General features: G+C 43.3%; 1 protein-coding gene across 6 annotated transcripts in view; it reads left to right on the top strand.

Moving 5' to 3' along the window:
- The window catches only part of PKNOX2 (PBX/knotted 1 homeobox 2), a 645,653-nt gene that overhangs the window by 492,240 nt on the left and 139,905 nt on the right, over positions 1–13,508 (top strand). For all 6 annotated transcript variants that reach the window (XM_034754698.1, XM_034754693.1, XM_034754697.1 and 3 more), the window contains one exon: positions 1,846–2,034. In XM_034754698.1, the coding sequence (XP_034610589.1) occupies positions 1,846–2,034 (189 nt within the window). The remainder of the gene's footprint in view (positions 1–1,845; positions 2,035–13,508) is intronic.

Genomic DNA, 13,508 nt, shown 5'->3' with positions numbered 1-13,508 from the left:
GAGCTTGGCCCTGATTGACTGTCCCCAATCTGGCCTCTGATTGGCTCGCAACAAGTCCTTCTCTTATTGGCTGTCGGGATGCCCAGGCACCCGGGCCTGCTGCAGCCCACACTCTCCGGGTGTGGGGCAGCCGCCCCACCACACTCTGAAGAACTTAATTTCCCAGTTTGTGTGCTGGTCAGGTTTCTTTTGTTTGTTTTTGTTTTGTTTGACCTTGTGCATTATTCCCATTTCTGCAAGAGAAAAGAAGTAGGATGTGGAGCATGGGGGTGCAAGGGTTCAGTAGCATATCGATGTGAACCAGTATTAGTGGGGCTGAAGCAGGAGCTGAAAGGCAAAGGGCTTTCAACCTCTTCCTCTCAAAATTCCCTGGAGTAGATGGGGACTAAAAGGAGTTTGTCCCCTGTTTGCCCTGGCTAACCATGCTTCTGATTAATCTCTTCTTTTTCTATTTATAAATTGTGCCTAATCAGCGCCCGTTATTCTGACTCCCCGCTGGCTTTGTGACTCAGCTGAGAAAGCCTTCACAGTGCATCAGGACAGAGAAATGTGGCTATCTCCTGAGGTCTTCTCCTTCCTCCTACCCCTTTTTAATGCCACTTTTATAAATCTCGGCGCTGGTAACGAGCAAGGCCTCATTATAGCAGCAGAGTTCCAAAGGCCCTCCTCCTACTATTGCCATTGCATGCTCATCAGGCAAGGCCATTGAAATGTATGTCGCCATTCAACCCAAGAGCAGTCTGTGACTAACAGTTCGTAAAGATGATCACTACAATTTGCAAGTAAAAAAAAAATCCTTTGACATGTAAAGACTTTTTGTTATATAAAACTGGCTTTAATCACCCCACAGCGAATAGCTGGAATTTTATATATTATGCAAGATTTCAAACTGAAGCTGTAAAACTTAAAGTTCCAGTTCCATGAGAGGAATGTTTTATGTGTACATTTTTTAACATTTATGGGGTACATTTTAATGAGGCCCACGCTTTGCTCTAGGGAAAGCTTACAGCCACGTTGCTGCTCTGAAATCTTGTTCAAGAGAGTGGCCAGTGGAGAATAATCAAACACAATTTTACATCCAATGTTTAGTCTCCAAAATTTCTTTGGGCATTTCTTTTAGTTGGGATGGTAATTACAGTGAGTTTCTGCATCTCCAAATAGTGGAGATGAGGGGAAAAAAATAGAGACGAGTGGTAAAAACTCATGCTGAGTCGCTCTGAGCTGGGTGATTCATTGGTTGATACTGACTAGCAAAATAGTCTTCAACCGGTAGTGCCCACTTATTTGGGAAGCCTAGTGATGAGCAGAGAAACAAAAACGTTACTGATTAATTACTAACGTTCAGTTGGTGAAAGTGGATATTAGTTCATTTTCTCAGTTCAATATTTTACTTACTTTTTTTACCTGTCTTGAAATAAGAACTGCAGGTACTTTGGTAAATATACTGAACAAGTGATTTTTTGGCCATAGATTCTATAGCTTCCGCTTTGTCCTTAGTTAATTTCCAAGTGTGACCTGTAGCAGCAGTACTTGGGGGTGAATCAGATTGGTGAATTCCATGGCAACAAAAATATTTATTTTCTTTTACCACTAGTGAAAAAGCTGCACTGTTTGAAAGGGCTGCTTTTCTGCACTAGCACCAACAGATCTGAACTGCAGTCCTAAAAAGGATTCTGTGGTAAATTGTACACTAGGTTATTTAATCAGTTTGTCGTCATTAGCAGTTCCTAGGTAATCTTGCAGATACTCATCCTTAGCAGTTCCTTAGGTTGCCCAATGATTCTAGTAGTTACTAGAAAGCCAATGGATATGCACTGACCTACTCTCTTTGTTTATCCTTCTCAGATGGTGAAAGCAATTCAGGTCCTGAGAATTCATCTGCTGGAGCTGGAGAAAGTGAATGAATTGTGCAAGGACTTTTGTAACCGTTATATCACCTGCCTCAAAACAAAGATGCACAGCGATAACCTACTCAGGAATGATCTTGGGGGGCCCTACTCCCCAAACCAGCCCTCCATAAACCTACACCCACAGGTAATGGCTGAAAATGTCCACCACACGTGCTTTCCTAGAATCTCCCCTTGGGCCTTATTGTTCTACAAACAGTTTCACTCCATTTTATAGAGTTCCTCCTCATTTTGATCCAGTTACCAGGAGGCGCATTTTCCAAACAGGCTGTGTGAGCATGGCAGAGGGATCCTGGAGATTTAAGACACTTTGGTTCTGATTTTCAGAGGCACTCGGTATCTGCAGCTCCCATTGGCTTCCCATTGTCCTTGCTCAACAGCTCTGGAAATCAATCAAAAAGTGTTTCCAGGTGGGCTCTAAAAATGGCAGCACCTGAAAATTAGGGGCACTATTGAAAATGTAAGTCTTAATTTGTGTGTGTGTATATGTGAATATATGTGTTTGAAAGTAAATGACCCATGTCCTGCTCACGTAATGAATAAGCACAAAGCCACAGGAGGAAATGGTGCAGTGACTGAGTGTGTTTCATTGGGTTGCTCTGAATGCCGTCCTGCAGCAGAGCACTCTTTCATAGAAATGTGACTCTAGTGGGTGACTGCCACTGGCTGGTAGAGTTTTAACCATGTTTATGGATGATGAAACTGAGATGTCAGATAAAGTGTTGCATATGGCCGTAGGTCAGTATGCAGTGATGGTTACAGAGGGGGCACAAACTAATTAGAACCATGGGAAATTCTTAGTGCTTGTCCATATGGTGAATTAGTTCACAGCAAGCTGAGGTGTAAGTTCTAGCACGCTGCAAACTAACTGTCCGTGCGCTGTGACATACTGGCGTTTGGAACCCTGCACACTAACTCTGCATAGAGACAAAGCCTTATCCTCACTTTGAAAACATTTTAAATTAAAAAAAAACAGATTGGGGGTTACATTTTAAAGTTTATGGAGATATAAACTGTCTCATTTGTCAATTATTACCATAGAAAAAGGGACAAGATTTTATAGCAGCAAAACCCTGGCACAAAAATTCCATGATGCCTAATCCTTATTAACATCTTTTTAAGCAACCCCTTGTTCTTTTTCCTCTCACTCAGGTCAAAGTTTGTCCATTTGAATGGCTTGGCTGGATTTTTTTCTAGAAAATCTTCTAGAAATCCAGCAGCTGTTGTGCCCTTGACAGAACAGTAATGCAGTGAACTTCCTTTCACAGCTCTCACTGGTACTGTCTTTTACCTCTTCCTTCAAAGGCAGCACAGACAGCTGCTAGGACAGGCATCGGAGTGCATTGCTTCTATACTATTCCATCCTGCCTGCTGACCACTCGCTTAGTGTCTCAGTGCATCGTAAGGCTTTTTTTAGGGTTCTTTGCTTGACATTTCGGTGTAGGTGCTGGATGAGTAGCTTCCCCAAGAAGGGGAGCAGGAAGTCAAGTAGTACATGGAAATCCAACCCTAGTGAAGCCCAGGAAATGGAAGATCAACTACCTCAGACAACATGTAAGAAGAAAATTAAGAGGTTAAAATAGAATTTGAACCATAAATAATTCAAGGTATTTAAAAATAACAAGAAATTACATCTATCAGAAGCAAGATGCCTGCAAGAGGATCAGTGGGTCCATTACACCACCAGGGAGAAATTCAGGAAGTTAAGGAAATTGCTGGAAAGTTAAGCATTTTTTCCCTCAGGTCTGGTCTATGCTTAAAACTTATACTGGCATAGCTATGTCAGACAGGGTGTGAAAAAACTACACGCAGTAGCAACATAGCTATGCTGACAACCCCCCAGCGTAGACGCAGCTATACTAACAGAAGAGAGCTTCTGTCAGCATAGCTAACATTGCTTGGGGAGGTGGTGTTACTACACCAACAGCCCCCTTCTGTCGGCATTTGCTGTGTGTCCACTAGGGGGTTATGCTGGCATAGGCCCTGTAGTGTAGGCAAGGCCTTAGTCTTCACCACAGAGGATGTTGGGGAGATTCTTACCCTGAACCTACTCTTTTCAGGTAACAGCAATGAGGCACTGTCAAAGACTGAGGGGTCTGAAGAAGAGGTGCTGGTACAAATTAGTAACCTGGTTCAAATAGTTACACACAAACGTTCTGAAGGAGGTTCAGCATGAAGTGACTGAGCTGATAACAAAAAACTACAAACTCTCATTGTCATCGGCTGCCATACAAGAAAGTTATAGGGTAGCAAATGTCGTACCTCTATTTTTGCAATGTGCTTGGAGTGATCTGGGGAATCGCTGACCAGTGACCTGAATGTCTGTACATTGTAAATTGTAACAGTTACGAAATATGGAATTCTATTAGAGGGTAACACACATCATTGATTGTGCAAGCTGAGTGCATTGCACCCACCAGGGGCTCTTTGCACCCGTTCTCCCCCCTCCCAGCTCCCCAGGTGCTATCCTCCCACCCCTTATTGCAGGGACTCCCTGCAACTCCCCCATCTGTCCCCTGCCGGGGGCTCTGTGTACCTGGCATTCCCCGTCCTCCTTTGCCAGGGTCCCCCATCTGTCCCCAGGCCAGCAGCTCTGAGTGCACTCCCATTTCCACTTTCCCCCATGCCTTCTGTGCCTGCCTTCCCCTCTGGAAGGGGGATTGTGGGCCCCCTTCCCCCTAGCAGGTTTCCCTAATCTCCCCCCAACCAGGGGTTCTGTGTGCCTCCCATTCCACCTGTGTGCCCCCATTCCAAGGTCCCCCTCTCATCCCCATAACAGGGACTTTGCATGGGCCCTCCTCCCTCCCTTCCCCTGATGCATCTGTTTCTCTCTCTCTCTCTGATTTTCTCCAAATCAGTATGGTTCTGGCCATTGATGCCTAGGACACTCCCTGAAATTTTGGAATGGATCACATGCATGATTGAAAAGTCATCATTTTACAGATAGACAGATTGGCAAACAGAGAATGCCATGAGAGGTCCCTTCTGGCCTTAAACATCTGTGAACATTTCAACTGAAATGGCCCAAACCAAGTTCCATCCAAGTGTGTCTTGGGATGTAAATTCAGTGGATTTGCATTCCATTTTTGTGTCAGGTGAAGGGGAAGAGTATAATCTCACATGCAGGTCCAGTCCTTTCCTCCTGTCACAGACATGGTCTTCTGCTGGGGTGGGGCAGGCAGGGCCCCCAAGATGTAGGTCTTGTGTATGGTTAACACTCTATTGAGATGAGTCGGGCATCTGCCACCTTCTTATAGCTGTTGTTGCAGACTTAGGCAGACCTCTCTGCCTTTAGTGACACTCATTTCAAGCCTTTTTCTGCCATCATGATCACTAGAAACTTTCAATGGATAGCTGCATGAGTGCCTGTGTCTTAATGTGACCCTGCATATACCATACCTTCCCCAAGAACCTCTGCAAAATGACCCAGTCTCCAAGAGTGCTATGCTTCCAATAGGACTTCAAATATTTTTACAGTAGCTCTTGGAATAATGCAAAGTAAAGCACTTTCCTCAAATAATGGCTCCCCAATGTACACTGCTCTAAGCCATGTTTAGTGCATAAACATGACAGTGTGAGCACACCTTAGTTTGAAATGTACAAATGATTTTTTTCTTAAATCTGATATTGAAGGCTGTATTATCAGATTATTTGGTTACACAACATGGCATTCTCCTGCTTTCTTTTGAGAAGAGGTTTTCTTTTTTTTTTTTCTGTTTGTGTTTTAATCCCACTGTGTTTATGACCGTTTCATGGCAGCTTTCTGCAAATTTTTGAGTGTTTACTAGCACAAATATTTGTGAAAAGCAAATCTAAAATCCAAAGGTTTGACTATCCACCAAAAGCAAATTCAGATTGGATAGCCAGACAGCTAAAAGTACCTCGGTGTAGTGCGTAAGTCATCCAATCAAAGAAAAAAAAAGACATGATTTGAAGTCAGATAGTTAAGCTACTAAGGACTTGTCTGCATGGCGTGGCAAAGCCCTGTAGAGGGGTGTGATTTCTATACTGCTCTAACGTGTTGCATTCTAATGGCCCCATATGGACCCTACCGGTACACATTAAAAGGCACCTACTTCAGGTTAACATAGTCTGCATTAGGGTGCAACATGCTAGAGTGCTTTACAAATCACACCTCTCTAGAGCACTTTGCTGTTCCATGTACACAAGCCCTAAGTAACAGTGACCACAACACACTTGTGTTCAACATTCCCGGGGGAGGAATAGAACCAAAACCTAGCCCTGTGACGTTCAATTGTAGAAAGAAAGATTTTCAAACAAATGAGAGAGCTTATCAAAAAAGCCATAAAATCAACAGGAAATTGAAATCCTTTGATTCAGCATGGAGGCTATTTAAACATTCCTTAATAGAGTCACTGAATGCCTCCAAGCAAAAAAAAAATAAAATAAAAAATAAAAAAAAAGCATAGAAAGGCAAAACTAGTCTGGTTTAATGGTAACACTATTTGAGAAAACAGGTATCCTTCAGAAAATGGAAATCCAAACCTTAGGGAAGCCAACAGAAATCAACAAACCAGAGTGGGTGACATGCAAGAAGGAATTGAAGAGCAAAGAGGGGATTTGAAGTGCAGTTAGCTGAAGATTTAAAAATCTACCAAGAGATTCTTTCCATAGAACAGAAGCATGAAGCCTCCAAGAGGGCTGCTGGGCCACTGGACTATCAGGGAGTGAAGGACCAGACTGTGGCCCAGGCTTTTGCCAGGAATGATGGCGAATAAGACATCTTCCTGCTCTGGATGCAGACGGAGAGCAAACTCTATGAGGCTGCTGTCTGTCCCAATTTTGATTGCACCCCCTGGCATGTTAGCCAGTCCAGCCGGCACAGGGGACAGGCTAGTAATCTGCTTCTGGTGAAACTGCTGTAGAGTACTACCACGCAGGAGAAGGTGAGAGCAGGGAAGGAATTCACACAGGGCTGAGATTAAAGGCACACAACTAGCCCTAAAGGAGCAACTAAAGAAGATGATGACATTGCTGAGAAGCTAAATGATTTCTTTGTCTCATCATTCACCAAAGGATGCAGAGCCATGCCCACCAATTTCAGAAGGGTTTGTATTTGAGCCATGTCTCTGCTGCTGCTACCAGGGCTACACGGCTGTTTATACTCATACTAGCCCAATGAGATCTAGCAGAAGTAATGCCCACACGTGTGGGAATCACAGCCCTAGCTCGTAGTATAGACAGAGCCTAAAAGAGCTGATCTGATCACAAAAATATGCAATTGCTCAATAAACTCAACAGTTATACTGGAGAACAGGAGAGCAGCAACTGTTGAACCCACCTGTAAAAAAAATGTATAGGATGCATCTAGGTGTATAGGCTGTGATAATGATAAAGCCCGAGGGCTTCTAATCTGGTCAAATGTTTGACCATGTCAACTAAAGGAGAGCCAGAGTAAGAATAAATGATCATTTTCCAAAATAGTACAAGGTTATAGATGGGTGTTCTGTGTTAATTTGATGGAATATACAGGCCCAAAGCATCAAACGTGTTGACATGACCCCATCACTGTCCAGCATTGAACAATGTTAAACCAGATTTGGTTTAACCTCAGCCTGCTTAGTACCAGGGCAAACACACCTTTAAAAATCCTTGTGACCTTGTATTAAAGATAGAGAAAAGAAGGGGAAACAGTTAAAGCCTTTGAAATGCAAGGTATTAAAGAAGACTTTCATCTTAACAACATCTCTTATTCCTTTCCCTGGGGAGAGTGTTTAGAAAGAGCACCCCTTTCTCCCATCTGACAGTCTCTGATGGTATTAAGGATGGTACTAACGGCCTTTCTAGGGAAAAGAAAAGTTAGTTGAGCTGGGCTGCAGCTGTTATTGTCGCTGTTGTTGTTAAAGTCTGATCCCATTTCCTAAAAAAACAAATCATGACAAATACACACAAGAGGGAGCAGGAAAAGAACAGTAAAGATAGAAAAGGTCGGTTCTGTCTCTGGTGTTGGTCCTCACTTGCAGCCAAACTGCTGGACAAAGACAGGCCATGCCATGGTCTTATCAGCCACTCCAAGACCTGGAAACAGCATCAGGCTGTTTAGAGCACAGGTTTTGGCTCCTTTTTTTGTCACAGGCTCACAGCAGTGTTGTAAAATACAGTCTTTGCTGTCTAAGCCGGATTCTTATTAGAAGAGTGATAGGAAAAAGAAGAAATAAGGTGGGGAAGGAAAAGAACACGTGGGGAAGGGGACAATGCGTGCGAAAAAGTCTCACTTTCCAGGTGGTATTCAGGTTTTAAATGGAGCCAGTGGAGATACTATGTCATCTGGCTCCCTCTCTCTGGCCTGATTTGGTCAGGACATCTCTGAGAATTATGACAAAGATAGTCTGACAGTGTCATGGTAGATTCCAGGAGACAGTGACGGTGGCAGCCATTACCGTGAATCTTGCTCTTTCCTGTTCTTTTGTTTTCCAGTCAGCCATTGTCCACATTGCTTCTAGTTTCCTTCCCAAAGTCTTGTATTTAATATATGGAGCTATACCTATCTCATAGAGCTGGAAGGGACCCTGAAAAGTCATGAAGTCCAGCCCCCTGCCTTCACTAGCAGGACCAACTATTGATTTTTTTGCCCCAGATCCCTAAGTGGCCCCCTCAAGGATTAAACTCACAACCCTGGGTTTGGCAGGCCAACGCTCAAACAACTGAGCTATCCCTCCCCCCTTTTTAAGGGCCTCAAAAGGGTGTGCTGGAAGGAATAGCCCATCCCCTCATTATTTTGTTCACCAATCAGGCCTGATTTCTGACACACCAATTTTGGTCCATTGATTTCCAGTTCCGTGCTTCTCTTGTTTACCAGACATGATCGTAACTCAGTCCTTTTTATTTGGACTAATTTGGGCTCTTTGTCTCTTTTTTGCACCTTTTCCCATAATTTATGTTTAGGTTATTGTGACATTTTATGAACTTTCACTCAATTTTCATAACTGAATTCACAGTTAGGGTGAGTCTGTAGGTCCAGTTATTTCCACAATACCCCAAAGTGCTTTTCTAGCACCTGTTTGGTTTTATTTTATTTTTTTATGGTCTGGAAAAGGAAATGAACAAGTGAAGTGTCGCAATTTGCAAATAACTCAAAATTACTTAGATTAGTCAAGAATAGAGAGGACTATGAGGAACTCTCGAAGGATTTACCAAAGCTAGTCAGTTCGGTAAGATCATGGATGGCAGATTAAATTAATTAAAATGTGTATAGTAATGTACAGTTAAAGGAATAACTGTAACTAATCAAGAAAAGGATCAGGGAGTCTTTCTGCACAGCTCAATGGAAACCTCTGTTCAATGAGCAGCAACAGTAAAAAAAAGTTAAGAAGCTATTAATAGATATTAAAGTAAAAAAAGGCACTATGGTCATCTCATCTGTCCTCCTGCACTACATACGTCAGAGAATTCCTTCCAGTGATTCCTGCATCAAGCTTGAACTAGAGCCTATATTTTAGAAAAACATCTAATATGGATTTAAAGATGTGGTAGCAAATCTATCACATCCCATGATAGGTTGTTTCAATTGTTAACTACCCTCTGTTAAAAATGGACACACTATTTCCAGTCTGAATTTCCCCAGTTTAACGTCTAGCCATTGTATATTGTATCATTGTCCACTAGATCAAAGAGGCCTCTACTATCAGAATTTTTCTCCCTTTGCTGATTTTTATAGCCCACAATTAAGTCATCTATTAATGTTCTCCTTGACAAACTAGATCACCCCACAATGCTGTCTCCCCTTCTCTGCACCACTGTGCCCCTTTCACATCCCCACACGCCATGGGGAACTTGGGGTATCCATGTCCCATGCTGCCTTATAGCACTTGTACACGTGTATGCAAAACCCATGATGATTGAAATCCATCTTAAGTGGTGATGATAGCAGGAAGGGGAAGGTAGGAGGCTGTTTCCATCACCTAGATTCCAGTGGAATTGTACCAATGTCAGTCGCTTTCTGGCAATATTTGTTATCAGCAATATTTATGATGGTGGTGTCCATTTGTTTTTCCATATAAACTAAAATGCTTTGTCAAAGGCAACACAACTGAGGAAACAAACATATCAAGTCCATTTGCTTGACATTTTTATACTTTGTTCCTGAAAATCTCCTGAGTGAATTGATGCTACAGCTGATGGCAACTGAAGTGTATATGTGTAAAGTCCACAGGTCTCCTACCTGGACATTTTTTTAAAATACCTCTTTGGTGCAATCTGGTGCATTCCAGAAGTAGAAAATGAGCTTTATTGCAGTTTTTTCCCGAGTCCCAGAAATGAAAATCATCCTTGGTGGGGGCAGTTTATCAGAGGGGAGTGACTCTTTCAGAGGAAAGGAAACCGCAAACTTCCCTTCAGTCTGCCATGGTATATTAGCCAGGGCCTCACATGCCCTCTCCTGCTCATCACTGAAATAAGGGTCAGGCAAATGGGAGACATGTGCTCAGAAGGAAGTAAACTCTTTTTCAAACACAGAGGAAAATGCCAAAGGACTCGGGCAGCCCTAGAAAATGTTGCTCAGCTGGATATAGTGTCATTAAAAAAATGTTCCAGTGTAAAGCCCACCCTACAGTTGTCGTTTGAAACTCTGGAGCAGGCATTCAAAGTTATAAATGATCCAGGTGTAACCCTTCTGCCAGGTGGAGCCGGCAGCAACCAGGGCCAGGTTCAATATCTAGGGGTTCCTTTTCAACAATACAACACAGAACTGGCTTGAGCCCCCACCCAGTGAGCTGGGACAATTACACACCACCCTGGCGCCTCTGAGAGGCAATACTTCCCCACTCGCAAGCACAGAGTCTGAGTGTAGAAAAAAAACTTGTAATGAAAGGAGGGAAGTCACCCGACACTAATTAGGGAAAATGCCACAAGCAGGATTCATAATCATAAAACGATGAGCAGGACACCCACCCCAGAGTGTGTGGGGCAGTGCCTTCTGCCTCATGTTCTTGAATTCTACAACCAAAAGTTCCTTTTCTGTGTCCCCCTCTGCTCCTCCACCATACCCCACTCACAGTGGTTGTCCTTGGTCAGTGAGGACCCAGAGTGCATCTGTATAAGTTCACCTCCCACCCAGGGAGGAAGGCACCTTCCTTGCTCCACCATCCGAGCACTTGCTCTGGTTGGCCGCCCTGCCAGCCGCTTGTTCCACTTCCGCCGGCCGACTGCTCACCACTCTCACTGGCTGCTCGTTTGCCACTCCTGCCAGCAGCTCCTGCCGGCTGACTGCTCACTGCTCCAACCAGCTGACTGTCAGTTACCTTCCACTGCCACCTGCCTCTCTGACCTGAAGAGGTCACAGCAGTCTCTTAGTGATTGTCAGTTCCTGGTGATTTTCAGTTTTAGCAGGCTGGGCAGAAATGCTGTGCCATCACAAGTGATTTCAGCTCTCATTTAAGCACATCATCTGGACCCATGGAAAAGAAGCCCTTGAGGAATTCCACCATGATTTCAATAATTTCCATCCCACCATAACCTCAGCCTAGATCAGTCCACACAAGCAGTCCATTTCCTGGACACTACTGTGCTAATAAGCGATGGTCACATAAATACCACCCTATACCGGAAACCTACTGACCGCTACACTTACCTACATGCCTCCAGCTTCCATCCAGGACACACCACATGGTCCATTGTTTACAGCCAAGCTCTAAGATATAACCGCATTTGCTCTAATCCCTCAGATAGAGACAAGCACCTACAAGATCTCTGTCAAGCATTCTTAAAACTACAATACCCACCTGCTGAAGTGAGAAAACAGATTGACAGAGCCAGACGAGTACCCAAAAGTCACCTCCTACGAGACAGGCCCAACAAAGAAAATAACAGAACACCACTAGCTGTCACTTTCAGCCCCCAACCAAAACCTCTCTAGCGCATCATCAGAGATCTACAACCTATCCTGAAAGATGATCCTTTACTCTCACAGATCTTGGGAGACAGACCTGTCCTCACTTACAGACAACCCCCCAACCTAAAGCAAATACTCACCAGTAACCACACATCACTGAACAAAAACACTGGCCCAGGAACCTATCCTTGTAACAAAGCCCGATGCCAACTCTGTCCACATATCTATTCAAGTGACATCATCATAGGGCCTAATCACATCAGCCATACCATCAGGGGCTCGTTCACCTGCACATCTACCAATGTGATATATGCCATCATGTGCCAGCAATGCCCCTCTGCCATGTACATTGGCCAAACCGGACAGTCTCTACGCAAAAGAATTAATGGACAAAAATCTGACATCAGGAATCATAATACTCAAAAAACAGTGGGAGAAAACTTTAACCTGTCTGGTCATTCAATGACAGACCTTAAAACAGAAAAACTTCAAAAACAGACTCCAACGAGAGACTGCTGAGCTGGAATTGATATGCAAACTAGACACAATCAACTCAGGATTAAATAAGGACTGGGAATGGCTGAGCCATTACAAACATTGAATCTATCTCCCCTTGTAAGTATTCTCACACTTGCTTCTTATCAAACTGTCTGTACTGAGCTATCTTGATTATCACTTCAAAAGTTTTTTTTTCTCTTACTTAATTGGCCTCTCAGAGTTGGTAAGACAACTCCCACCTGTTTATGCTCTCTGTATGTGTGTATATATATATCTCCTCAATATATGTTTCACTCTATATGCATCCGAAGAAGTGGGTTGTAGCCCACGAAAGCTTATGCTCTAATAAATTTGTTAGTCTCTAAGGTGCCACAAGTACTCCTGTTCTTTTTAAAATAACAAAGGCTCCTAATGGAGCCTATTTAGCTCTATCTTTGAACAGTTGGAGGTAGGGGGGCAAGTTAAACCAGACTGGGAATCCTTAGGAACAGTTCAAACTTCCTGGCTGGGACACCTGTCCCCTCCCCTCTTAATTTCACAGGGCTCTGGCATTGGAGCCCCTGGTCCTTAATGAGATCCTTTAATGAAGTCCTTTCAGCTGAGGGTGACCCCCACATTTGGACAGTTTAAGCATAGTTCTGCTTCTCTTTATTCATACAATAAAGACAACAACGTTGATAACAGCATTTCACTACCCCTGCATTCAGTACTAAAGTGATTTGTAACCCAACACCAGCCAAAGTTGATCACTTTGAGCAACACAGCTCAAACACTGCTGGATATCTAGGCAGAGTAGGTATGTTCATGTTAATGCAGTTTGCTCCTGAAGTCTCTCCTCGTCCCAGATAGCTGTCAGGGGAGAGTTCATTCAGACCGGGGTTACACAGGTCAGTCATTTCAAGTATAGAGTTCTGCTCTATTTGACATGGAGTAGTCATTTAAATTAAGGTGAACACTGGGGGCAAAATATTCCTTCCACCTGCAGGAATTAGTATGTTTGGTTAGCCCATTTGAAAGTTTACAGGACTCAGATGGCATTTTGATTCATTAAATATTTTTTGTTCAACTGGCCTCTACCCTTGTCCGATGTCATAAATCATTTGCTGGGAGCATGTGGAGATCATTGTTAAGCATGTGTAAAGCTTTAGGGTGAAAAAAATCCTATTAGCTTAGGTGCCCTGGCCATCTAATTGTATTTTTGTGCATATTAATATAGTATTAGAATAGCTTAAAGTGTTAATCATGATTTGGAT

Source organism: Trachemys scripta, chromosome 21, assembly GCF_013100865.1.
Source record: "Trachemys scripta elegans isolate TJP31775 chromosome 21, CAS_Tse_1.0, whole genome shotgun sequence".
NCBI classification, from domain to species: domain Eukaryota; kingdom Metazoa; phylum Chordata; order Testudines; family Emydidae; genus Trachemys; species Trachemys scripta.
This window is presented reverse-complemented; position numbering and strand designations above follow the sequence as displayed.